The sequence below is a fragment of the Chenopodium quinoa genome, unplaced genomic scaffold (genome assembly GCF_001683475.1).
Source record: "Chenopodium quinoa cultivar QQ74 unplaced genomic scaffold, ASM168347v1, whole genome shotgun sequence".
NCBI lineage: Eukaryota > Viridiplantae > Streptophyta > Magnoliopsida > Caryophyllales > Amaranthaceae > Chenopodium > Chenopodium quinoa.
In genome coordinates this window covers 1,042,261-1,067,315 of record NW_018743212.1, presented here as the reverse complement: position 1 = coordinate 1,067,315, position 25,055 = coordinate 1,042,261, and the positions used below count along the sequence as shown (strand labels likewise).

Sequence of the window (25,055 nt, the reverse complement as noted above, 5' to 3'; positions counted from 1 at the left end):
CCTTCGTATCTATTTCTTTGTCATTTTATTTTTCACGGTCTCTAAGATGGAGTATATCTCCATTTCTATACGCGTAAACATCACAATTTTAAACTTGATATTAATATTTACGGAGTAATGTATACATGTACAATGAGACAAATCCAACAAGATCACACATGATGTTGAACAACATGCGGCGTGATTTTTTTTTTTAAAAAAAAGCCTTTTTGATACTTTCTCAATCTGCGAGCAAAAAATTTGTTCTATTAAAGTGTTAGGGTCATTTAAGCCCTAGAATATTAATTTTAGGTCAAAATTAGCACAAACAAATCTAGAAAATGTCTTGTTTTGTATGCTTAAAAAAAGTATAGATTTTCGTGTTTGTTATTTTCAAGCAAAAAAATTTGTTCATTTAAAGTTTTGGAGGTCATTTTGACTCTAACTGACCCAATTTAAGGTCAAATTTGCAAAAAAAAAAAGCACTTCGTACAAAAAAGTCTCATTTTGCGTGCAAAAAAGTCTCGGTATGTGTGTTTTTACTATATTTACATGATGAAAAATACTAGTTAAGAATTTTGGGATCATTTTGATCCTTAAAACACTAAATAAATTACTAGAAATGCCTCGAATTAATATTTATCTAACAACAAATTTTTATATACGAATAAGTGAAAAAAAAAAAAAAAAAGTCAAATGTGTCCATTCTTTTGAAGTAGAAGACACCTAATGACCTAAATGAAGTGTTTATATACACCAAATTAAATTTTTAACCTGTTAAAAAAAAAAAAAGGCAGCAAAATGGCAAATGCAATACTTCCACTCAAATACACAAAAAATTAAAATAAAAAAAAACCCTTGGGTTTACTTTCACCATCAATGTCTGAACTAACCTAACAAATCCAAAGGATAGCCGATGAAGTGAGTCTTGAGCTCAACTCAGCGAGTCAGCTTCCTACTCTGTTGACTCTCTTTCTCACCTCACCTCACTTTCTCTCTCCTCTCCATATTCTCGCTCTCTCTCTTTCTGGCTCTTCTTATCTTCTTCTTCTTCTTCTTCAACTTTCTCTCTCCTAAAAATGGCGTCTTCCACACCACCTCATTGCTCCATTACTGCACCTTCAAAACCCCACCAAATTTCAACCAATTCTTCCCACAAAACCCTTCAACATAATCAACAACACCCTCCTCATCTTCCTCGTCGTTTCACTTCCCACAAAGTCTCTGCTTCTCCTCTTCCTTCCAATTCTCTCTCTAAAGCTCCTACCTTTCTCTCTCCTCTTCCCACCCCCAAAAAAACCCACCTTTCCCCTGATTTTTCCGGCAAGAAATCGACCCGTTTTGTGTCCAAGCTCCATTTTAATCGCCAAAGATCGAATCTTTCTACCCGACATTCCCCTGTTGCTGAGGATGTTCTTGCTCAATCAGCCGCCGCCATTGATGAGGTTCAATTTCAGGTTATTTTGATGGGGTTTGAAGGGAGGCTTTCTGGGTCTGAGGATTACTGCTTTCTTCTTCGAGAGCTCGGAAATCGAGGCGAAAGTTCCAAAGCTGTTGCTTGCTATGAATTTGCTGTTCAGAGAGAGAGGAAGGTAAGTGAAAGAGGTAAATTGGCTAGTACTATGATTAGTGTTATGGGTAGATTAGGGAATGTTGATTCAGCTAGGTTTGTGTTTGATAATGCTGTTAATGGGGGTTATGGTAATACTGTTTATACTTATTCAGCTTTAATTAGTGCTTATGGAAGAAGTGGATTGTGTAAAGAGGCAATTGGGGTTTTTGAGATGATGAAAACTCAAGGGTTGAGGCCTAATTTGGTGTCTTATAATGCTGTTATTGACTCTTGTGCGAAAGCCGGGGTTAAATTTGAGGTTGTGAATGATATTTATGATGATATGTTGAGTAATGGGGTTGACCCTGATCGAATTACTTTCAATTCAATGCTTGCTGTTTGCAAAGGGGGTTTGTGGAAAGAGGCTATGAGGTTGGTTAGTGAGATGGGTATTAGGGGGATTGATCAAGATGTGTTTACTTATAATACCTTGTTGGATGTGATTTGTAAGGTAGGGAAGATGGATTTGGCTTTTGATATTATGTCCGAAATGACGGCTAAGAATGTCATGCCTAATGTAGTTACTTATAGTACCGTGATTGATGGGTTTGCTAAAGCCGGTAGGTTAGAGGATGCACTAGGCATGTTCGAGGAGATGAAATGCGCGGGAATCGCTCTTGATAGAGTTTGTTACAATGCCTTGTTGTCTATCTTCTTAAAGCTAGGTAGGTTCAAGGATGCTCTCAATGTTTGCAAGGAGATGGAGAGCTGTGGCATTAGAAAGGATGTGGTAACTTATAATGCATTGTTGGGTGGATTTGGTAAACAAGGCAAGTATGATGAAGTTAGACAAGTGTTTGACCAGATGAGAAGAGTACGTGTTTTACCCAATGTTCTGACGTACTCTACTCTGATTGATGTATATTCTAAAGGGGGTTTATATAGGGAGGCATTGGAGGTTTTTAAAGAGTTTAAACAAGCCGGTTTGAAGGCTGATGTTGTTCTTTACAGTGGCCTCATTGATACTTTGTGCAAAAATGGGTTTGTGAAATCAGCTGTGCTTTTGCTCGATGAGATGACAAAGGAAGGAATCCGACCAAATGTAGTCACATACAACACTATAATTGATGCCTTTGGTCGATCTGCCGGAGTGGATTACTTGGTTGATGCTATTGTTCCAGTGGATGAGAAGTCAGGGGGTAAAACATCAATGATATTGACATGTGATTCTGCTGCACGCAATCTTGAAGGCAGCGAGCATAATAGAGTCATGAAGATCTTTGGGCAGCTAGCAGTTGATAAGTCTCGTAATTCCAAAGAATTTAATGAGAGCAGCCAAGAGCTCCTGTGCATCTTAGGACTCTTCCAGAAGATGCATGAGCTTGAGATAAAGCCGAATGTGGTGACCTTTTCGGCTATTTTAAATGCTTGCAGGTACATCCTCTATTTCACTGAAAATTTTCTATTATTTTAGTACATGAATGAAACTTTGAGGTGAATATTACTAAAGGGTAAGTTGCATTTTAAAAGTTGAGCTGACAAGGTAACATTTTGTTATATCTCTACATTGCTTGGGATTTGGGAAGGGGGTCAGGTTATTTATTGCACCACTTCTTGAAAAGAGCTTTTAATTCTCTTCTGATATTTTGTTGCTCGATTTGTTATCGTATTGGTCTATTCCTCACAAACCCTCTGAACGAATTGTATACTTTCAACTTCATGTTCACTTAAAAGGTGACCATGATACATTGAAACTAATGTTTTTATAGAGGTTTAGATACCAGATAGTAGTTATATTCTCCTCTAAAGGCTGTCAGCTAGTATCATTTTTGTCTTGATTCCTGCTGTATAAACTTCTTTGTCTAAAGAGTTTCCTTTGACATCCTCAATAAAAATAATACTTGTAGAATGATGATTTATATCTCTGATGAAGAGAGTTTTGTGGTTTTGGTCTAGATGAAGCTGTTTCCTATACACAGTGAAGGATACTCTTGGCATTTGTAGCTTGGTTTTTATATAAATTTGTGCTACATCTTGCCTTACTGGTCATAGCCCTTTAATTTATGGTCATAAGGCTAACTAAGTTGATGAATGGAACCTGCAGCCGCTGTAACTCACTGGAAGATGCCTCTATGTTACTGGAAGAACTCCGCCTGTTTGATGATCGAGTCTATGGTGTTGCACATGGACTACTGACAGGTTCCAGGGATACAATCTGGATTCAAGCACTCTCCTTGTTTGATGAAGTTAAGCAGTTGGATATTTCAACTGCATCTGCCTTCTATAATGCTCTAACTGATGTGTTATGGCACTTTGGTCAAGTAAGTTCAACTCAACTCCCTATGCATGTTCTTAAGTTCATTTGAATTGCTAGGAAAGAGGGAGGATTACATTTGTTTGTGCAAAACTGCAAACAAATTACTTATGGGATAAAGAACAACGATCTTGTTTGCCTTTGTAGTTTTCATGGTAGCAACTTCTTTGGTTTTGTCCACCCTTAATTCTTGTGGAAAGGTAGGTTGTAGGTACATAATGGCATTTACAGATAAAACCGAATGCTAAGGAGTCAATGTCTTCTATCTACACATTTAGATCTCTGGTGTTGGTCCCCTGCCTCCCTTCTGTCTATGACTTTTTTTTTTTTTTTTTGGTAATTAATGCTACTCTTTTGTGGTATTGAATGATGGACGTGACTGTAGACCCTTCTCAACATTGAGATTAATATTACCATGAACAACCAGAAAATCTTGATGCTGGTCATCAATAATTATCTAATATGAATACTTGTCAAGGTGTCTATCTGTTGTTCAAGAGATTTTTTCCGAAGTCCCCATATTTTGAGCTGAAATTGGAGTCTTTTATGTTAATGTATTGTAGTTGTACTTCTGTTTTAAAATGAGTTTGATAAGAGGATTTGAAGACAAAAGGATAAGTGAGAATGATGGATCCATTTTCTTTCAAAGAAATGCAGATTTGTGGGGGGGGGGGGGTGCAAAAAAAGAGGAAGGAATGATCCTTTTCCCTTTCCCCTTTCCCTCTCCCTTTTAAAGAATGAAACCCTTCCAAAGTTGGGGGAATTTACAGAATAAACACAAGACTTATCCCTTCTCTCGCCTTCCTGTTTCTTTACCATCCAATCAATCTGTACGTATTCAATCTTGGCAATGATACTTTAAGCTGAAATGGTGAGTCCCATGTTATGCAGTGTGAGAGGTTACCATTTATCCAGTTTCTATTATTTGTGGTGTTTCACATGAGGTACTTTCCATGAGTCATGAAAGATTTTCATATCAACATGCATAGGTCCCAATAATCGTCAGTCTTGCATGATAATTATTATCAGCAATTCCACAACACAAAATTTCTTGTCTGATAGTGATTTAGTGAATAAACATCTGATATTTTCTTTTGTTAATCTTCATTGTATCCTCAGAAACGAGGAGCTCAGCTAGTTGTGCTTGAAGGAAAGAATAGGAATGTTTGGGAAAATGTGTGGTCCACATCTTGCTTGGATTTGCACTTGATGTCCTCTGGCGCTGCTCGGGCCATGGTACATGCTTGGTTGCTAAACATTCGCTCTGTTGTTTTGGAAGGACATGAGCTGCCAAAGCTGTTGAGGTAAGTAGAAGTGATTTTTTTTTTCCCAATCTTCTGTAATCTTTCTCCATATTTATTATTTTTGTATCATACACAAGCCTCTAGCAAGTATTTTCATCTCATCGCCCTTTTGTTTAATAATTAATACAAGTATTGTCCAAAGTAACATCCATCAGTAAATACTAAAAAATAAAATAAATAAAGATAGAAGACTCATAACCCTTAATAATAAGAGATTAGGTAACTTTATTATGAGCAGTTTGCAGATGTCTTATGGATGGATTTTTGTAAAAATTAAACCAATGCGTGATTCATGATCAAAATTGAAAGTTTGAAACGCTTTGATTATAGGTGGCTTTGTGTAAACCAACAGAATTGTTACACGGTGACAGTATATAGTTTAAATGATATAAAAACTTAGTAGAGTGTTTAGGAATTGTATATCAAGTATATTATTATCAATGAACTTTTGTGAACTTCGGCCTCAAACCATCACTAGGGAACTGATTATATATCCCTAGTTCTATAATCACCATCATACTTACAAGCTCCCTTTTGTATTTTCATTGCTTACCAGTATTCTGACTGGTTGGGGAAAACACAGCAAAGTTGTTGGTGATGGAGCACTGAAGCGAGCCATTGAAGGGCTGCTCAGTGGCATAGGTGCTCCTTTCCATTTGGCAGAGACCAACCTTGGGAGATTCATATCACAGGGAGCAGCTGTCACTACCTGGTTAAAGAAGTCTGGCACCCTTCAGGTGTTACTACTTCAGGATGTTAGAACTCAACCTGAAAACCGAAGATTGGATCAAAGGCCTAATTTGCAGCCCCTCCCTCTGTAGTAGCTTCTGAATCTGTATACCGTGCATCTGCTTCTGCCGATCTACGTTTTGTGCTCACCTATTTACTCCTTGATCCAGTGGTAACTCTGGTAAGAGCTTGGCTTTGTGACTGACAATTCACAGGGAATTGGGGTGGACTTCCCTCAAGATTCCGGACTTTCACTGGTTTGCAGACTGTGGTAGACCTTTCTGCAGTTTCCAGGCTCGTCACATCTCCTTCCCAAAAAATATCTACTGTGTTTATACCCTGTAATTAATGTGATTTATCTAGGTATCGGCTAATGCTTTCTCTCGTTATCTTGCCCTTCCCGCTACATATATGGGCGAATTTTGTGCTACAATGTCGCCCATTACATGCAAAGCTCTGGCTGCATAGACAGTTGCCTGGTGACATGGTTTTCGATTATTCGAAATTTTTTCAACTCCTAGCTTCACCAGTAGCATGGTATGGTAGTCTTTGGCCTTCAAACACTGGTCAGCAATTAGATTTCGTCTGGGGCTCTTTTATGTACGCGTGATGCATAAAAGATGATTTGTAATTGAATGAAACGGAAAAATAAATGTAACAGTACACTGTTTCATTTATATGTACAGCAATGCTAGAGTATTAGGGAGTAATGTAGATATTGTACCTTGTTCTTCTCTTTTCAAAGCAGGCACAAATCCAAGCCACTTTTACGCAATACTTCAAGGTTGCTAAGCACAAGTTCTATGACGATTGATCCTAGAATTAACTCTACATTCTCTAGTATCTCTACCATCTTGCTGAGTTTTCTAGAGCATATAATTCCATGCAAATAGTAAGAAATTAGGCCTTTCTATTGTATATCACAATGTTTTGTATTGGTGAAATACAAAGCCATAAATGTTGTAACATAGATAGAATTCAAGTATGGGTCATTTTATTGGGCATTACAATTTGGTTACGAAATATAGAGTTCCACCACTTTTGTATACTAGTTCTGTTATTTTGGTATTTTACACTACCATAACAAAAACCTTATTTTCCCAATTTCATTTTAGTTGACACACTCTGATTTTGGACATTATTTATATAACTATAATTTCCTTTTGTGTTTTATATGTGAAAGAAAACATAGTGATGAAGAGTCTTAGTATATACTTTCTTTGTCTTATTTTTTTGTCCCATTTGACTTTTCACGGTCTCCAAGATGCGTCTTAAAATGCACATATCTTCATTTCCATCCACATAAAAATTATAAAAATGTAATATTAATAAAATATGCAATTAGACGAATCTAATAATCACTGATGACTATATTATCTTTATAGGATTAATGGTAATTTACGGTCAAACTTTATAATATTTGACCCAATAAATAACAATGGGGCAAAAATAAAGAGACAGAGGGAGTGAGAAAGTTAGTAATTTAGATAATGAAGACCCAACAGTTGTGTATACTCATTAACATTTAGGAACAAAATAATTCCTCAATAAAGTTTCTAGGACATACTTCTCTTCCAAAATTGAAAAAAAAAAAAAATTAGACCCAATGCAATATTATACTCTCTACATCTATAAACAAAACCCTTCCACAGACCCCCAAAACGCAAGACTCTATACAAAGTACTAATGCATATCTGCAGAGATTACAATGATCAAACTACAGTCATGAAACACTTAAAAACAGAAGGCATTAGCCGAAACATGGGCGGCGCATATCAGCATATGCATTCATTAGCGTGCACTGATTTGCCCACCATCGCATCACTCCCAAACACCCACATTGGACACAAGATGGACACCCCAAAATGCATTCATCTAAGAGCAATGAATCACTCTATCATGGATCATAGTCCTGCATGAAACAAAGAAAATCAGTACAGATTTTGCATGTTGTTGGCTGGAGCATAATTTTACCCTAGGTAGATTTTGCAAAGAAAAACGTCGTGAAACAATTGAACATGCATTTTATATACTACGTAAATGAAATGCCAAACAAACAATAAGCTCAAGTACAGGTTATGAATAAAGCAACTGCAGAACACACAGCAACAAATCAAATTAAGTTTCAGTTTATGCAAGGTAGAAGCCAACATCGCAACAATAAAAGACCTAATTCAACTGATCGAAGAAGTAGCCATCAACAAAAAGTACCTACTGATAATCACAATTCACTCAAGTTACAAGAATATATATATATACACATAATGGTTGCATTCTTCCTTTTTTCAAAGTTTAATACGAAGTACATCTCATGCTCTTACTCTATAAAAGCACACGTAATAATTTATTAAACTTGTAGCAACGAGAATAAACATATGAGAAAATTAAGCTCCTGTTAAGTAATGAGAACATTACATGAACATTTGGACATAAACATTGAATCCTAAGTTACAAATTACAAAAGGAGCAAGGTGACATTTGCAAAATGCTCCCTGAACAGCAAATAATTTGAAATTTTAATCAATCAAACTGGACAAATCATATAAACATATAATGGTTCAGCCATAATCAGTAGCTAAACCAAAGCCGTGAAGCCACAAGAATACTAGATTCAATATATGAACACGAGTAATTAACAAACATACTCAAAGGCAAACATCACTTGTTAACCCTATGATCCAATGTTTCTCTAAGATCCACCATGAAAAAATTACTCAAAATCCATTGCTCACACTGAAGCAGCAAATCACTTAAGCATATAAGAATAAGACAGCACATCAAAGTAAACAAAAAATATCAACAATATGCCTTGGAACCCAAGTAGCTGATTGTTAAATAAGCAGAATTCAAAGAAATAAGGAGGTTATAAAAGTGATTACAGCCCGTTTACATGATCGCTGATATACAAACAATTGGAGGTTAAATTAAAAAAAAAACACACACACCACACCACACACACACAATCATTTACAGACATTGCAAGAAAAAAAAATGGAATTATTTATATACCAAGAGCAAAAAAAAGCATTTACATAGATCCTAGAGGTCATATAAGTAGATATAAAGAAAAATCTCACAGGTTACCAGAACAGTCATGATACAACGAAATCAACAAGAGCAGCAAACTCAATTTCAGCAAGCAATAGAAGAGACATAATCATTCATGAAGTCCTTTGAACCCCCAGAAAAAAGGTAGGGGGTTTGGAAATATTACTTGCTCATATTAGGCAGTGGTCAAAGAGCTGTAAAGCTGAGATAGTGCTACTTGATTGGCAGGATCAACATTCTCACTTATAACTTGTCCATAACTCTCAGTGGAAAAGTACGAAAGATTGCTTAAAAAGCTAACAAAAACTGCTTTGGATCTTTGACTTCCTTGAGTGGATCATCATCTCTTTTATTAACATTATAAAGGCGTATAAATGCAGCAGATAGCTTCCTGTCTCAGCAAAATCTGGAACTTCTGATTCCTCCTATACTCTTTCTTCTTCTGGCCTGGTAACAAGAGTAACAATGCTATCTAACATTTTACCCAAACTTTAGAAGATTCAGGTTTTAAAAGGGCAGGACATTCACACAGGAGTTTTGTTGAAGCCACTGCAGTTAGCTTAGTCTCAATGGCACCTGTGATCTGCTTAAGATTTGGAACCCAGAACAGCTCCAAAATTGTAAGAAGAATACCAGGCTGTACACGGTCAAAGCCCTCAAAGGCATCAACAAGATTATTCCAACCATGCTTGACTATAATGAGAGACATAAAATATGATAAAGCACCTAACAAACTTTGGGGTCCGGTTATTCTGGAGATGGTTAAACAACAAAGACAGAAACTGTGGAAGATATCCAGCAATTGCTTCGTACCCAAGGTTCTCAACAACCGTGTTGAGCACAAAAAAAGCTTGCTCCTCTGTCCTGGAGTTAGGAAGAAGCTTCTTGTATATAATAGCACCTTATCTAGCTCAAGTTCATTGGGAACCATCCGAAGGAAAGCCTGAAGCAAACGCACTAGAGCTGGGACATCAGCAGATTTGGTCCACGGATCAGGAAGCAAAAGATAGTTACAGAATTGCATGTAGTTTTGTGGCAAGGGGGGCCTGTTCAATTCAACAAGCTGTGCCAGGAGCTGGAATGCATATGGGAAGAATTCAATGACATTGTTTGCCAGAATTGTCTCAAGGCTTGGAAAGAGGCTGGTTTCAAACAGTGAAATGACAGAGGGTTCCTTGTCACAAACCCGTCTAATAAGCACAGCAAAAGTCTCAAATAAATAGTGATTGAATATAGGATTTTTAGGGTTCTTGCACACTTTGTTGAGAATGGAAGCCATCCCAGACATGCAAGTAGCAGCAACATGACCGGAAACATCCGCACCACCAAGTACCCGCATGATACATTTCATAACATATTGATTCTCCTCAGATTCAGGAAACTTCAGCGAAATAAAAAGGTTATTCAACAGCACAGGGAGAAAAGGTGCAATATCAGATGCAACATATCTAGCTCTACCCCCTTCATCTTTAACCAGTAGAACCTTGTCAATGAAAATAGCAGCATAAGAGTGGATCACATTTGACTCAGCACCAAGGAATCGTAACACTTCAGGAAGCAAGGCCATCACACTGGACTTTGGAAGCTGATCTCTGAATACTGTCAAAAATTTAAGTGCACAAGCCTTGAGCAATGGATATGAATTAACATCTTGACTCTGGAGCACGGGAACAACCACCAATGAAAAGAAAGATTGCAGATTGAAACAGCCCGTCAAGACATTAGGGCCTGTCGCTTTTACAGTACTTAGTGATGTAACCAAATAAATAGCAGTCCTTGTATTTCCAACATGGTCTGTATGACATTTTTCACCATGAAAGAAACCTTCTCTCTGTAGTGAGTTGCAATTCCTTTGAGAAGCTCACATGCAGCTCTCCTCTTAGTGTCAACATCACTCCCTTCCATATCCCGTCTTATAAACTCAATATAGTTAAACTCAAAGAGCTCTTCATCTTCTTCATGCAGCATCACATTTGGGATGACAATGCTTCGACATATCTGATCTAAAGAAGCATCATTAAAGAGCTTGTAGTGGTGTGCCATTGTGCTGACCATTGTCAAGAACTTGATAGCAGTTATTGCAAGATGATCACGGCCTGGAGATCTAGACACAGTGATAAGGAGGCCTCGCACTGCTTTCTCAAATTCACCCACATATCTTCCAAAAGGCTCCTCAGTCCTCTAGACATAAAGGGTCAAAATTTCACAGATGGCTGCACGAAGATTATCAACAAGAGCTCGCTCACCTCCTTGTTCAAGGGATGGGTATGTAGTAGTTAGATATTTTCAAAAAACATGGTTCCATATTATCTTAAAAGAGGTCAGGCAACTCTTGAAAGTTGAAGGAATAAAAGATTGTACAACACAGCCTCTGTGACTCAAATAGAGGCTTTAAATTAGCCGCGGAAGCACCAGAACTAACACCAGAGTCAATCACAGATGCAGTATGGGAAAACAATCGCAACAATGGAACAGCCATATTATCCAAACAATACCTTAAATCCAACCTCAATTCATTTGTCCCATACCCATGTCGAAACTTCTTAAATAATGTGTTGGCAGTCCCAAGAATCCCATTTATACCACCCTCGTTGAATGCTTGCTGAAGCCTATTATTGAGCATTGGAAGCAACTCCGTCCACTGCCTAGGAAAATCATGTTTGCCAATGACTACAATGCCTCACTGAGCTGAGATTGGATACGAGGTGTTGACTCCAACATCAAAGACACAATATGTTCTTTAATGCAAACTTTTGTGATTGTTTAATGGAGGAAGTAGTATAAACTATAAAGATATACAGTATTTCCAACATACTTAGATCAAGCGACAATAATAATTTACATAAAGAAAGAAATTTATAAATCAGATTAAAATAAACAATTGGGCAATCCCATAAAACCCTTCAATCAATCTTCTTCCCTCACTCAAATTTCAAAAAGTGAGTTTACAACTTACTAAAATTCACTCATTCATCAACCTTTGAGCGTACACAAAAAAACTGCAAAGCCCAAAATAAACCCTACTTTCCTCCTAACATTGATTAATTAAAGGGTTCCGCGACACATTATCAACCAAATTTGATTCAAATTCTTCGCGCTTTTTTATTAATGCGTATAAATTGAAATATAATCGACGATTAACACTAGTTTGTGAAATTGATAATCAATTATTGAAAAACAAAAAAAATATATTCTTACCTCAAACTGCTTGAATGTCGGAAAGAAGCTCACAACACAAGCCGCTCCGACAGTATGCTGAATTCAAGGAACACGATGATAAGAGAAAACGTTAGTTTTTCCGTAATACTTTTTACGTACGAGTACTGTAGTATTTTATGATTGTGAAATGCAAGACAAACTTCTTTACACGGTTGTTTTAGGTCCAAAATGATTACTTTGGAGTAATTTGTACAGAAATTTGAACTCACACGTGTTTTATTTTCACTATAATGAAAGGAAAGGAAAGACACTTAGGCCCTATTCACTTCACCTTAAAAAAAAATAATATTCAATAAAATTAATTTCAGGTTCAGTAAAAATAAGTTCAGTTTAGCAAAAATAATTTCAGTTCAGTAAAAATCAGTAAACCTAAAAAAGATATATAATAGAAAATCGGTAAAAATAATTTCAGTTCAGCAAAAATAATTTCAGTTCAGTAAAAATAATTTAAGTTTAGCAAAAATAATTTCAATTCAGTAAAAATAATTTCAGTTCAGCAAAAATAAGGTGAAGTGAATGGGCCCTTATAATATGAATTATGATGAGTTACTGTTTTGGATATGAGATATAAACAATTTCAATTTATCGAAATATTTTACATATTGATATTAGTAGGAGAATAACATAATTAAGATTATTTATGTTGAGATATTATTTAGTGAATATAGTTTAGGATTTATTTATGGTAGTACATTTTTACATAGATTGTTTCCTATCTTATAATCATAATTTTTATATAAATACTCTATCTATTGATAACTAAAAATCATGTCATACTATTAACTCTTTACTCTAAATTTTTCGGTTACTAAACAAATGTCACAAGGGTCTTTAGAATCACAAAATTAGTGTTGATATATTCTTTACAAGCAACCAGTCTTGAATTGTGCCTAGATGAATTCTCACCATCAACATTAGTGTTGCTATATTCTTCACAATCTTTTTTGCCTAGTCTTACAATGCAGAGGCAGGGTTCAAAATGCCAACAATGACAATGACTCTTTGCAAATCTAATATATATAAATAAAGTAGGCATTTTTGGAGAGCATTCGGAGCGCCACATAAGCATATATTTTCGACCAATTAAAAATTAGATTTCTATTTTATTTTGGAATAAAAAAATTCGTTTGCCACCTAAACAAAATTGGCGAATGAGATTTAAGAATTTTTCCACGTAAGTAAAAACAACGAATATTGATTTATTAGGATTAAATTTATTTAAAAAACTAAAAATTATCTTTTAAAATAATCATCTTTAGATATAGGATTTATATACGTACTATTATAAGATAAATTTTGATAGTGTTTATGATAAGAAATAAAAATTATTCCTTAATTATAATTAAATTAAAATTTGTGACATTTAGATGAAAAAATTCCAATGCATAAGTTTAATTTTGTATAATTACAATTTTTAGAATAATTTCACAACAATTATTCACTTTCTGGTAAATATTTTAATTTATTTTATAAGACTATAAAGATTAATTTTATATAAATTTTATTTTTGCTAACATATTCTATTTATCCACTTTTATTAGATGGAAGAGATATCGATGTGAACTAAGTTGGTGATCCTATCGATTTTTTTTTAATATAAATTTTTTTAACATCGAAATATTACATCTAATAACTTTATTTTTAATGTAAAAAATATTATGAGTATAATCTAATTACAAAAATTATGTTTATGAGATTTTATGTATTAAAAACCGTAGGATATTAGGATTTAAATTATTAAAAAAAATAAAAATTATCTTATGAAATTAATGGTTTTATCTAAATACCCGATTTATAAGATGTTTTTTTCATAAAAAAAATTTAAAACTGTTAACCCAATAAAAAATTTTACCTTCTGTAAAAATTTTATGTCTAAAAATTTTAAAAGACAGATAATTTGTTAGAGATCAAGAGGCCACAAGAAATATACATAATGATATATAGATTTGAGAGTTTAATTTCAAGTGTAAAAAGCAACGAATAATGATTTAGGATTTAAATTATTTTAAAAATAAAAAATTATTATCTTTTCACATTAAAGATTTTATCCTAATATGTAATCAATGAAATATCATATTTTAAATATTTTTTTTTTGAAAGATATCATATTATTGTCATATAACTAAGAACAACGAATAAAATACAAAACAACAGTAAATGAAGTCGCGATATAAATTACATTAAAAAAATTATACTTTTGTAATTGACAATATCATTTTGATTAAATTATTATTTGTTTTTTATTTTTTTTTTGTCTAAAATTATTAAATTGTAAAATAAGTCAAATAATTATATATATATATATATATTAAAAAAAAAACTTAGAGTATATAAGAAATATCTTTTCTTGAGATATATGTATAAAAATCCGTGCATCGCACAGGTTTTCATCTAATTATTTTACATATTATTTAAATATATTCTATTTAAATAAAAAATATTATGAGTATCAATATTTCCTTTCTCACATTTACAATTTATTTATATTTAATAAATTCATATTTACAATTTAATAATATTTATATTTAAATATTATGAAATCAGTAAAAACGAATTACATGAAAAAATATCATATTTACAATTTATTTATATTTAATAAATTCATTATAAATTATAGTAAAAAAAATAAATATTAAACTTTTATAATTTTGTCCGAAATTATTAAATACAATAAATCAAATAATTAAAAATCTTAGATGAAAAAACCGTGCATCGCACGGGCTTCCATCTAGTACTAAAAAAAAAAAAAAAAATGAGGCTTTAATTTAATTAGCGGCAAATCATGTAAAAGCAAACTAAAAATTAAAACTACTAGGATTAAAAGTACATCACAAAGTGACAAATCCCATTAATTTAATTGTTGATCAACATTTTTTTTTTCCCTTTTATGTAGTGATGAAAAATACCAAATTATGGGGCCTTTTATTTTTAGGAGCCCTGTGCGGTTGCTCATCTCAAGTGCTCAAAATCATTCCTGAATGAGCATGAATCAGTGGATCAAGAATTAGCTTGTCATTGAAGTCGCTTTTGTCAATTTAAAGCTAATTTTCTAGTTACATTAGTGAAAAAACTTTAATTTATACCAATAACAGTTATATATATTAATGAAAATTTATTATGACCTTTAACTACAATAACAAAACAAAAATCAGCTAGTAAAAATAAAAGGGAGTAAGAGTAACATTGTATTATTTGCATCAGAAAGAAAAAAAAATGTATTTAACACCATCAATACATTCAATAGGGTGACATATCAACATCCAAAAAATCAAGCTACATCTACAAACAGAAATCATATAACAATGATAATAGCACTTTAATTAGGAAGCTATTTAAGTTTAACAATGTCAATTTGCCTAATTGCACATGCTCAATCACTATTAAGTTTCATTTCTGACGAAGTTGAACAACTAACTAAATGCAAGTATGTAATAAATAATTAATTTACTGCCCCCTTAATTAGTAAAGACTTGACCTCGATAATTAATGGCATTGTTAATTTACGCAAATAGGAAATTAATAATGCAGTAATATAGGGACCAAGCTACTAATTAAGAGTATGATTAATATTTAATAGGGATAATTTCAAATAATCAGAACTCGACAAAATTGACAAAAATTGAACTACTTGTAAAAATAATTTGCGTGGCATTCCAATATGAAGTTTATTTGTTTATCGTACCAAATATTACGTAGTTATATTTATGAAATATATGGCAAAAGGTTAGGTTGCATTAAAATAATCTAAGTTTGAAAATTTGAGAGTGGAGGCAGTTGAAAGTTTAGATTTCTCTACCGCTAAATCTGTCACTCTTAATTATGAAGTTAATCTTTATTCTCTACGCGTCTTCCCTTTTCCTTTCAATTATTATTTAATATTTAATTAATTATTTTGTTGTCTTTCCTGTCGGTTGATGTAAGATAATCCCTCCGTTTTTTATTTACATGTCTACTTACCTTTTTGGAGGTTTCAAAATTACATGCCTATTTCTATTTTAAGAATGTACTTTTTGACAAAATTCCCTCTTTTATGATGAGTTGTTATTATTTTTTTTTTTTGTTTTTTTTTTTGTACTTTTGACCTCATTTTCCAACACTTTCTCTCTCCATCTCTTCAATAATTACCAACTACCTTTCTTTTTTCTCTATCTCTCTCTAACCCCATATGCATATTTGTACTTTCTAATCATGGCTTTTAAGTTCTTAATTTCCGTGTAAAATTGGAAGTTGGCATGTAAATAAGGGACGGAGGGAGTACTAGTTTAGTCCCGTGCGTTGCACAGATTAAATAACTATTATTTGTTTAAAATGGTTGTCAATATTCTTTATTAGAAAAAAGTGTAATCATAATCTCTTTAATTAATTTTGAAAGAAGTATTTTATTTTTTTTAATCTTGAAACTTAGAAGGAAATAAATAGAGAAAAAAAAAATGATGTCAAAAATAGTTTAGGCAGGAAAATTTTTCATGAGAAGTTGACATGTGACCCTTAATAATGTCAGCATGGTTTGTTTAATAATAGTTACTTCTTTCTTCCCTTATTTACATGTCTACTTTTCTTTTTGGGGTTTCAAAATTACACGCCTATTTTTGTTTTAAGAATGTACTTTTTGACAATATTCCCTCTTTTTGATGAGTTGTTATTATTATTATTATTATTTTATTTATTTTGTACTTTTGACATCATTTTCCAACACTTTCTCTCTCCATCTCTTCAATAATTACCAACTACCAACCCCACATGCATATTTGTACTTCTCAATCATAACTTTTAAGTTTCTTAATTCCCATGTAAAATGAGAAGTAGACATGTAAATAAAAGACGAAGAGAGTAATAGATATTGTAACTAGTTGTACCTTTTATTTTCTATGGAGTATCATAATATGGAAATAGCTAGCTTGATTAAAATAAAGAGCTAATTTCTTTGTAAGAAAATTATATAACTTTAGCTATAATGTGAACATTTAATCATCCCATATTAACTAAAGAAAAAGGAGGAAAAACAATTATCTAAACTCAAACAAAGTAATACTCCGTACCTTGTTACGTTCATCTTATTTTTCACTTTGTTCTAAAAAAATTAATATAAAAAATGAAATTCTCAATGTTTACGTTCATCTTATGGTATATGGAAATGGTGACCCTACCTCTTGAAAATAAATTTTACGAAATGACCTTATTTAAGAATTTTATCCCACTTATTATCTTTTTTTCATTAAAGTTAAAATTAACCCAACCATCAACCCTGCCACCCCTAGTTTAATCTTATCTTCACTTGATTTTAGGAAAAATAAGATTAAATTAGGTTTAATAAAATTAGATAGGATAAGTTCAGAAAAAATAAATTAAAATAAATTTGATGATAAAATTAACATGGGGTAACCAAGTTTATTTTACAACCAAAATAAGTTCTAATATCAATGTCTACGTATATGTATTAAAAAGTTAAGATTAGTTTTTTGACAATTGATTTTAAGATGTAATTATTTTTGACAAGCTATGTACATCCATGGTCCAAGTACTTCTCTTTCTTGGATATATATCTCATCTTGGATTTTCTCAAATCTAATAGTTACTCTGGTCTTTCATCGAATGTGGGCAACTTATAAAAGAAACTATGGGACATAATTCTTATTAATGAACATTATTGTCTATAATTCTATATTATCTTTTTTTTTTTTAAAACCAATTCTATATTATCTTTAAAGCATCATTATTACCTTCATGGCTTAAACATTTATAGGATTTTTTTGGTGGTTCAAAGTTATCAAACAAGGTATTCCATCATGATTCATGATTTTTTTTTTTTTTTTTTTTTTTTTTTTTTTTTTTTTTGCATATATATCTCGGTAAAAAAAACGTTACGTTCATACCGATACATTAATAGCCAAATGAGTAACTTTAATTATTTCTCAAAAAAAAAAAAAAAAAAAAAAAAAGAGTACCACAAATATTAATTGAACTTCTAATCTGTTGACAACAAAGTATCAAAAACAAGAATTACCACTACATTTTCCTCATCACAATCGCTATATATCAAGACCGACAGAAGATGACAAGTGATATCAAAATCAAGATCAAAGTTTTCTCATTTTTTTCAAAGATGTAATAAAAGAATCACATGGAATTGGAAAACAACTCATTTATTCATGTCCATTTGTTTTCGTAAAAACGAATTTGATCATAAAATCTATTAAGACGTTAACATTTAAAAAAAAAAATAAAAAAAAATCATGCATTAAGAATGATCGTACGTAACGTAGTAGTAGTTGATAGCAGATTGCTTCACTCTAATACTCCTATGTATGTATTAGTGGGTAGAAAGTTGGTGGTTGGTTAAGTTTCTTAATCAAAATTCAATTAAAATAAGCACCGTCATTTAATGTTTTGATAACCCAAGGTCAAGCAACTTTGAAAAAAACAACATTGCATGTTTGCCGCACACAATACCACGTATGCACTCTGCACAGTGTACTACACTATCTTCTGCTATAGTCTTTACTATTTGTACTATACTACTACTAAGTGGGAAAATTGTATCGTTTTTCTTAGCCCTATTTTTCCTATAAATACGCCATGCAACTCACAACTTATATTGCAATAATCATTTAGCAACAAGAAAAGTGTCATTTTGAGTAAGAGAGTTAAAACCATGGGGAAGTTTTTGAGAGTTTTTGGAATGTCGTTTTTAGTTTTATCACTTGTGGTGGTGTTTGTAGGGTTAGCTGAGGGAAGACAGTTAGAGGAGAAAAACAATGTGGGTAAGGAGGGTTTTGTAGGAGAGGAAGATGGTTTGGGTTATGGGGGTGGTAAAGGAGGCGGCATTGGGGGTGGATACGGAGGTGGTAAAGGTGGCGGCATTGGTGGTGGATATGGTGGTGGTGTTGGAGGAGGTCATGGAGGTGGTGGTGGCTTTGGAGGCGGCCATGGAGGTGGTGGTGTAGGAGGTGGTTATGGAGGAGGCCATGAAGGTGGTGTAGGAGGCGGTGTTGGTGGTGGCTCTGGAGGTGGTTATGGAGGGGGCAAAGGTGGAGGGGTTGGAGTTGGTGTAGGAGGTGGAGTTGGTGGTGGAGTTGGTGGTGGTTACGGAGGAGGTGTTGGAGGCGGCCATGAAGGTGGTGTTGGAGGTGGTGCAGGAGGTGGATATGGATCAGGAGGCGGCAAGGGTGGAGGCATTGGAGGTGGTGTAGGAGGTGGTCATGGAGGTGGAGTTGGTGGTGGTTATGGAGGAGGTAAAGGAGGAGGGGTTGGAGGTGGAGTAGGAGGCGGCCACGAAGGTGGTGCAGGAGGTGGTGCCGGTGGTGGATACGGATCAGGAGGAGGTAAAGGTGGAGGCATTGGAGGTGGTGTCGGAGGTGGTCATGGAGGTGGAGTTGGTGGTGGTTATGGAGGAGGCAAAGGAGGAGGGGTTGGAGGTGGAGTAGGAGGCGGCCACGAAGGTGGTGTAGGAGGTGGTGCCGGTGGTGGATACGGATCAGGAGGAGGTAAAGGTGGAGGCGTTGGAGGTGGTGTCGGAGGTGGTCATGGAGGTGGAGTTGGTGGTGGTTATGGAGGAGGCAAGGGAGGAGGACTTGGAGGTGGAGTAGGAGGCGGTCATGAAGGTGGTGTTGGTGGCGGATACGGAGCAGGAGGAGGCAAGGGTGGAGGTGTCGGAGGTGGCTACGGAGGAAGTCAAGGAGGAGGTATTGGTGGAGGTGTGGGAGGTGGTCACGGAGGAGGTATTGGTGGTGGTTATGGAGGCGGTATTGGCGGAGGCCATGGAGGTGGTGTCGGTGGTGGCTACGGAGGCGGTATTGGAGGAGGTTCTGGTGGAGGTGCTGGTGGTGGCATTGGAGGGGGTCATGGAGGTGGCTATGGAGGTGGAGCTGGAGGTGGCTATGGAGGCGGTGCTGGTGGAGGCCATGGTGGAGGATATGGAGGTGGTGGTTATTAAGGTACCACTTCATGAGGTGTTTTCCATTATTAGGAATGTTGGAGCATTAAATCATCTATTTATTATTGGATCAATCATAGTAACTAGTTAGGTATTGTGAAAGCTATCATGCATGCACATATGCATGCAGAAGTTTTATTAGTTCGTAAATTTTCGACGTAAGGCTAAAATTTAGGTAAGAAAATAAGATATGTGGTACCTTATTCTACCATATATAAAGGTAAGTTTGCTTTTGGAGGTATGAGACTTACATTTAGCATTATTTGTATCACTTCATAATGTACCAATCATTATGCTCCTGTTAATCTGTTATTCTAAGCTCATGCTGTTACACGTACTTTTATTTCTCATTATTATTGTTTTATAAGCTTTCGAGCTTTCATAAATTTGCAAGTAGGTTAATTAAAACATTCATATTATCAAACCATAAAATTAAGACTACTCTAAACACGAGATAATCAATTAATGATTTGCTAAATTATCGTTATTGGCACAAGAAATTGCAATAATGACTAATTAAACCGAGGTGTAACTGTTTAATTATCTTGTGTTCGTTACAAACTGAGGTGTTTGGTTCATTATTAGCAAGAGAGTTTGCAATGATGATTAACTAGTACTCATACTTAAAATGTTAGCAATTGAGGTACTACAATCCCTCGGCTCCCCCATTAAATTAAAATTCATATTTAATGCTAGCAAGTCAGAAAATGCTACCTAAGTTTGATCAGGAGTTGGAAGATGATTATTGTTTCTCTCATTCTCTGTAAAATGTCAACATAAGTCAAGAGAGAAAATTTTCATTTCGAAAAAAAAATAAAAATAAAAATAGAAATTTCACTGTAAATAAATAATTACAAACTAATACTGGATAAATTTCTACTTATTGAGATGAAAGTTTCATTAATGCATTTTATCTTACAAATTATGAAATACGGAATGCGAAGTATTACTTTGGGTTAAGATCATATGTCCTAATTGTGTCTCATCTTGTAATCCACAATAACATTGTTATATTGAGCACATTACCTACGGAAGTTATCATGTTACTCCGATACGAATAGTTCCTCCGTATTTTTAGTACTCCAACGTTTGTTTTTATTTTCATGCTTACTAGTTATTACAATAATACTAACTACAAACATTTATAACTATTTATAATCAGTATAAAATTAGGGACATTCTCACCGGTAACCCCCAACTTCTGCTACGCACATAAGGTAACCCTCTTAAAAATTAATTATACAAAATGACATTAGTTAAAAATTTCATCTCACTCATAACCTTATTTCATTAAATATTAACTATGGTTAAATTTATATTTTTTTTTTGAAAAAAGAAAAACTAAAAAAAATTAACCCAACCACCAAAAACCAGACACCATCTCCCTCTACAGCGACACTACCCCAAGTTCCTCCGATCGCCGGTGACGCTACCCAGGCTCCCCAGAGCCGGCGACGCTGCGCCAGCTCCACCTCGACCACCGCCAAGTCAGATTCCCAAATCCCCGCCCACAACCCTCCCTCTCTCTCCTCCTTCTCACCGTCACCACCACTAGATCACTGAACTCAGAACTTCGACCACCCCTAGACCGTTGAAACCAAACCACGACCACCCCCAGACCACCAAATTACCCAGAACCGACCATCGATCTCTCTTTCTTTCTTCTCCGCCCTCTCCTCCACTCTCTCTCTCTTTATCTTCCGCCTTCTCCGATCCCGGCCCATAATCGAAACCTCAAACCCTAAACCCACCACCCCTCCTCGACGAAAACCAACCCCATGGCGAAGGGGCGAGAATCGAAGGTCAGAGGATAGAGAGTTGTGAGGTTAGGGTTCGGGTTTGGTTCTAGGTGGAGGAAAGGGTGGAGGCGATGGTTCAGTGGTTTGGGTGGTCGGCGTTTCAAATGAGGGGGTTCGCTGGCTCCAGTGAGGGTGAAGGTGGTGCTGGCTACAATTAGTGGGGATGAGGGTGGAGGTGGTGGTTGGGTTGGTGGTTTTTCATTTTAGTTTATTTTTTTTTTTCAAAGCTAACCATAGTTAGTTTTTTATCTTTAACTAAATAACACTCATTAATGTCATAAGTGAGATAAATTTCTTAATTAGGGTCATTTTGTATAATAAAAAAAAAGGAAGGTCATTATTGGTGCGTAACAAAACTTTGGGGTCACCATTGAGAATTTCCTTAAAATTTATAAAAATATATTTTAAAAGTATACATTGAGACGGATCTAGCAGGTTTTCACATACAAGACTAAAATTTCACTTAATCATCAAAGACAATTATTCAGCTATTGACACTGAATTAGAGTTAAAATTATAACGTTGCAACAAAAAATAAACGGAGGAAGTATTGATGAAAGCGGATCACGTGTGAGTATAATTGCTGACATGGCATTACTTTTTTGAAAATTTATTGAGCTATTGACACTGAAGATTTGAAAGTATACCACTTATCTGCACAATTGGGCCTTTGTGATAGCAAATGATCGATAAGTTTGATCAATTCTTATTTTAGGCTGGCCCAAATTTTTGGTTTCAGACCTGGCTAGCCCAAGGACCACCTTCTAGCCATCTTATTAAGTTTTAAATAATATGTCTTAGAAAATAGAAACAATAACAGAAATCGAAAACAAAACTTAGAGGAAATTCAAGTTTATAAGTTGAATATACAAATTTTGTAAATTAAGGGGTATTAGGGTTATCAAATAAGTGAGGGGAATTTTTGTCATTTCATCCAATAAATAGGGGGAAGTTTTGTCATTTTATCTGCTTTTCTTTCCATTATATATATATATATATATATATATATATATATATATATATATATATATATATATTTTACAAAAATAACAGTGGCTGATTTACGAAGTTTGTAAATCAACTTGATTAATGGGGACTCCTTCTAGAAATCCATTAATCGGGGTTATTTATTTTTCAATTTTAACAAAAAGGATAAAAAGACCACCAACAATGTTTTTCAAGAATTTATTACAAGCATAAATATGCAAATAAAACTCTTATGGAGTATTTCTTTTAACAACATTATTCATCACCTTAAGCATTTCCATAGTTTTATCATAATGTCCTTTTTTTTTTTATTTTTTTTTTAATTTTTATTTTAGTACTTATATTAGTAATATACGAATACAAATTATTATTTGTGAAGATAGTGTAATTAAACTCAGATCTTAATTCTTAGTCAAAAGTATTACTCATTACCTAAAATAATTGTTAAAACATTTTCCATAATCAAACATAAGTTGGTGCAACTTTTGCTTCATGGAAAAGAAAAAAGAAACTACAGTATATATTATTCAAATAAAGTAATATTAATAAGAGAAACAATTTTATATTCTAGCTTTTTCATTGGCCAACCCAAATGTTCCAGATAAATCTATATGATCTACTTCCTTCCAACCTCCAATATTAAAATTAAACTTTGCTTAATACTTAATTAAAATTAATTAATTACATTCTAAAGATGAAAATGGTTGGAATGCAAGAGCTACGAGAGACAGATTTATATGGTGGCCCGTGTTTGCACATCCATATACATCATGTATGCTGTACTTGAAACTCAACTTGCATATCTAGAATGTTTGTGGCCTGCCATTACTAATTAATTAAAGAATATGAAAATTCTTATACATAGTATTATACTACTTACATATACAAATGTTTTAAATGATATAAGTTATTGTACATAAACTAGCCAATTTGTATTAATCGTGGACTAATTTTATACTACTCCGTAATAGCTTATGAAACATATTGATGATACTGTTATTGTAATATACGTTTCCTTAATAATATGAGCATGACATATATATAAAAGTAATTAACAATTTCTGTTAGAATTTTATGATGAATTTAGATACTTCAAGTCATTGATAATCATCAAACTTGTTTATTACATGAGTACTTAGCTTAATATTTCTACTTAGAAGTTGTAATATAATACCACTTAACGTGCATATGTGGCTTCTATCAAGATGAGGGGTAAGGGAAAACCTATTAATTCAGAGGGGCTAACTGAAAATGTTTATTTTGATTACTTTGGTAGAATGGTAGGTAAATTATTGACCAAATTTGCCAAAATATTTGTTAAGATTATTGATGAAAGAACATTTCTTTTTGTCACATTTTAACTACTTTTATTCATAAAAAGAATAAACACCCTTTTATTTTCTTGTTTTTGTTTTATGTTGTTTTCTTGCCGTCCTAATTAAGATTGGATTAGATACTTAAAAAAAAATTATATTGAAACATACGTGTCTTGTAATTCTAGTGAGAAGTGAGAATGAACATTCTAGTACATTCTAGTACATATTTGATTAAATATATAATGTTATTTAATTAAATTAATATTCCAAACATTGTAGTACAAGTAGTAAGTATTTTCATGTACTACGTATTACATTTGCTTCGGTTAATAAGTATAAATTATAGTCCCTCAGTTCATTGTTGTAAGATTTTTTTTTTATGTAAATAGTGTCAAAATAAAATGGAATATCAAGAGGATGCTAAGAATTAAATACATATCTTTACAATTAGAGATGGGAGTCATGGGACTATATATAAAACTTCACTTCTTTGAAAACCTTACAAAAAGATGTTGATTTTGGAGACAAATAACTTGTTAACCTCAATTCGTAAGAAATTTATTATTGAATGATCGAAAATACACCTCTTAATTACCTTTAGTTTGTATGATCAACTAATCAGATGAACATAAATTAGTTAATGAAGTTAGATATACTAATTTGATCATAAATTGTCAACATAGTAGTTAGTTACTAATTTTATCATAAATTGAATGATAATGTAGCTTTTAATTTTCATTATTAGATTTAAAGACAAGATTGAAAACTCAAAACTCACAACAATAAAAGATAAACATTAATCATATTACTATTACCATTTTTATTATGAAATTAAAACTTGTCTACATCGTACATTAAAAAGAAAACGTGTACAA

The 25,055-nt window shown here is 33.7% G+C and overlaps 2 protein-coding genes and 1 pseudogene across 2 annotated transcripts; 2 read left to right on the top strand and 1 right to left on the bottom strand.

Moving 5' to 3' along the window:
- The first annotated feature begins 498 nt into the window (after nucleotides 1-498).
- Nucleotides 499-6,926, top strand: LOC110734270 (pentatricopeptide repeat-containing protein At2g31400, chloroplastic-like). The gene is made up of 4 exons (XM_021914350.1): nucleotides 499-2,965; nucleotides 3,636-3,852; nucleotides 4,965-5,149; nucleotides 5,706-6,926. Exons 1-4 carry the CDS (start codon nucleotides 1,059-1,061, stop codon nucleotides 5,968-5,970), a joined length of 2,574 nt encoding a protein of 857 aa, XP_021770042.1. The 5' UTR covers nucleotides 499-1,058; the 3' UTR covers nucleotides 5,971-6,926.
- A 100-nt stretch (nucleotides 6,927-7,026) lies between these two features.
- Nucleotides 7,027-16,891, bottom strand: LOC110734587 (annotated as a pseudogene).
- A 1,906-nt stretch (nucleotides 16,892-18,797) lies between these two features.
- LOC110734585 (glycine-rich cell wall structural protein-like) lies at nucleotides 18,798-20,078 on the top strand. The gene has a single exon (XM_021914751.1). The coding sequence runs from the start codon at nucleotides 18,798-18,800 to the stop codon at nucleotides 20,076-20,078; it is 1,281 nt and encodes a 426-aa protein (XP_021770443.1).
- Nucleotides 20,079-25,055: the final 4,977 nt, after the last annotated feature.

Coding starts and splice junctions, on each gene's coding strand:
- LOC110734585 (XM_021914751.1), top strand. CDS start 18,798: ATGGGGAAGTTTTTGAGAGTTTTTGGAATGTCGTTTTTAGTTTTATCA.
- LOC110734270 (XM_021914350.1), top strand. CDS start 1,059: ATGGCGTCTTCCACACCACCTCATTGCTCCATTACTGCACCTTCAAAA. Junction 2,966..3,635: donor GCTATTTTAAATGCTTGCAG/GTACATCCTCTA, acceptor TGGAACCTGCAG/CCGCTGTAACTCACTGGAAG. Junction 3,853..4,964: donor TGTTATGGCACTTTGGTCAA/GTAAGTTCAACT, acceptor TTGTATCCTCAG/AAACGAGGAGCTCAGCTAGT.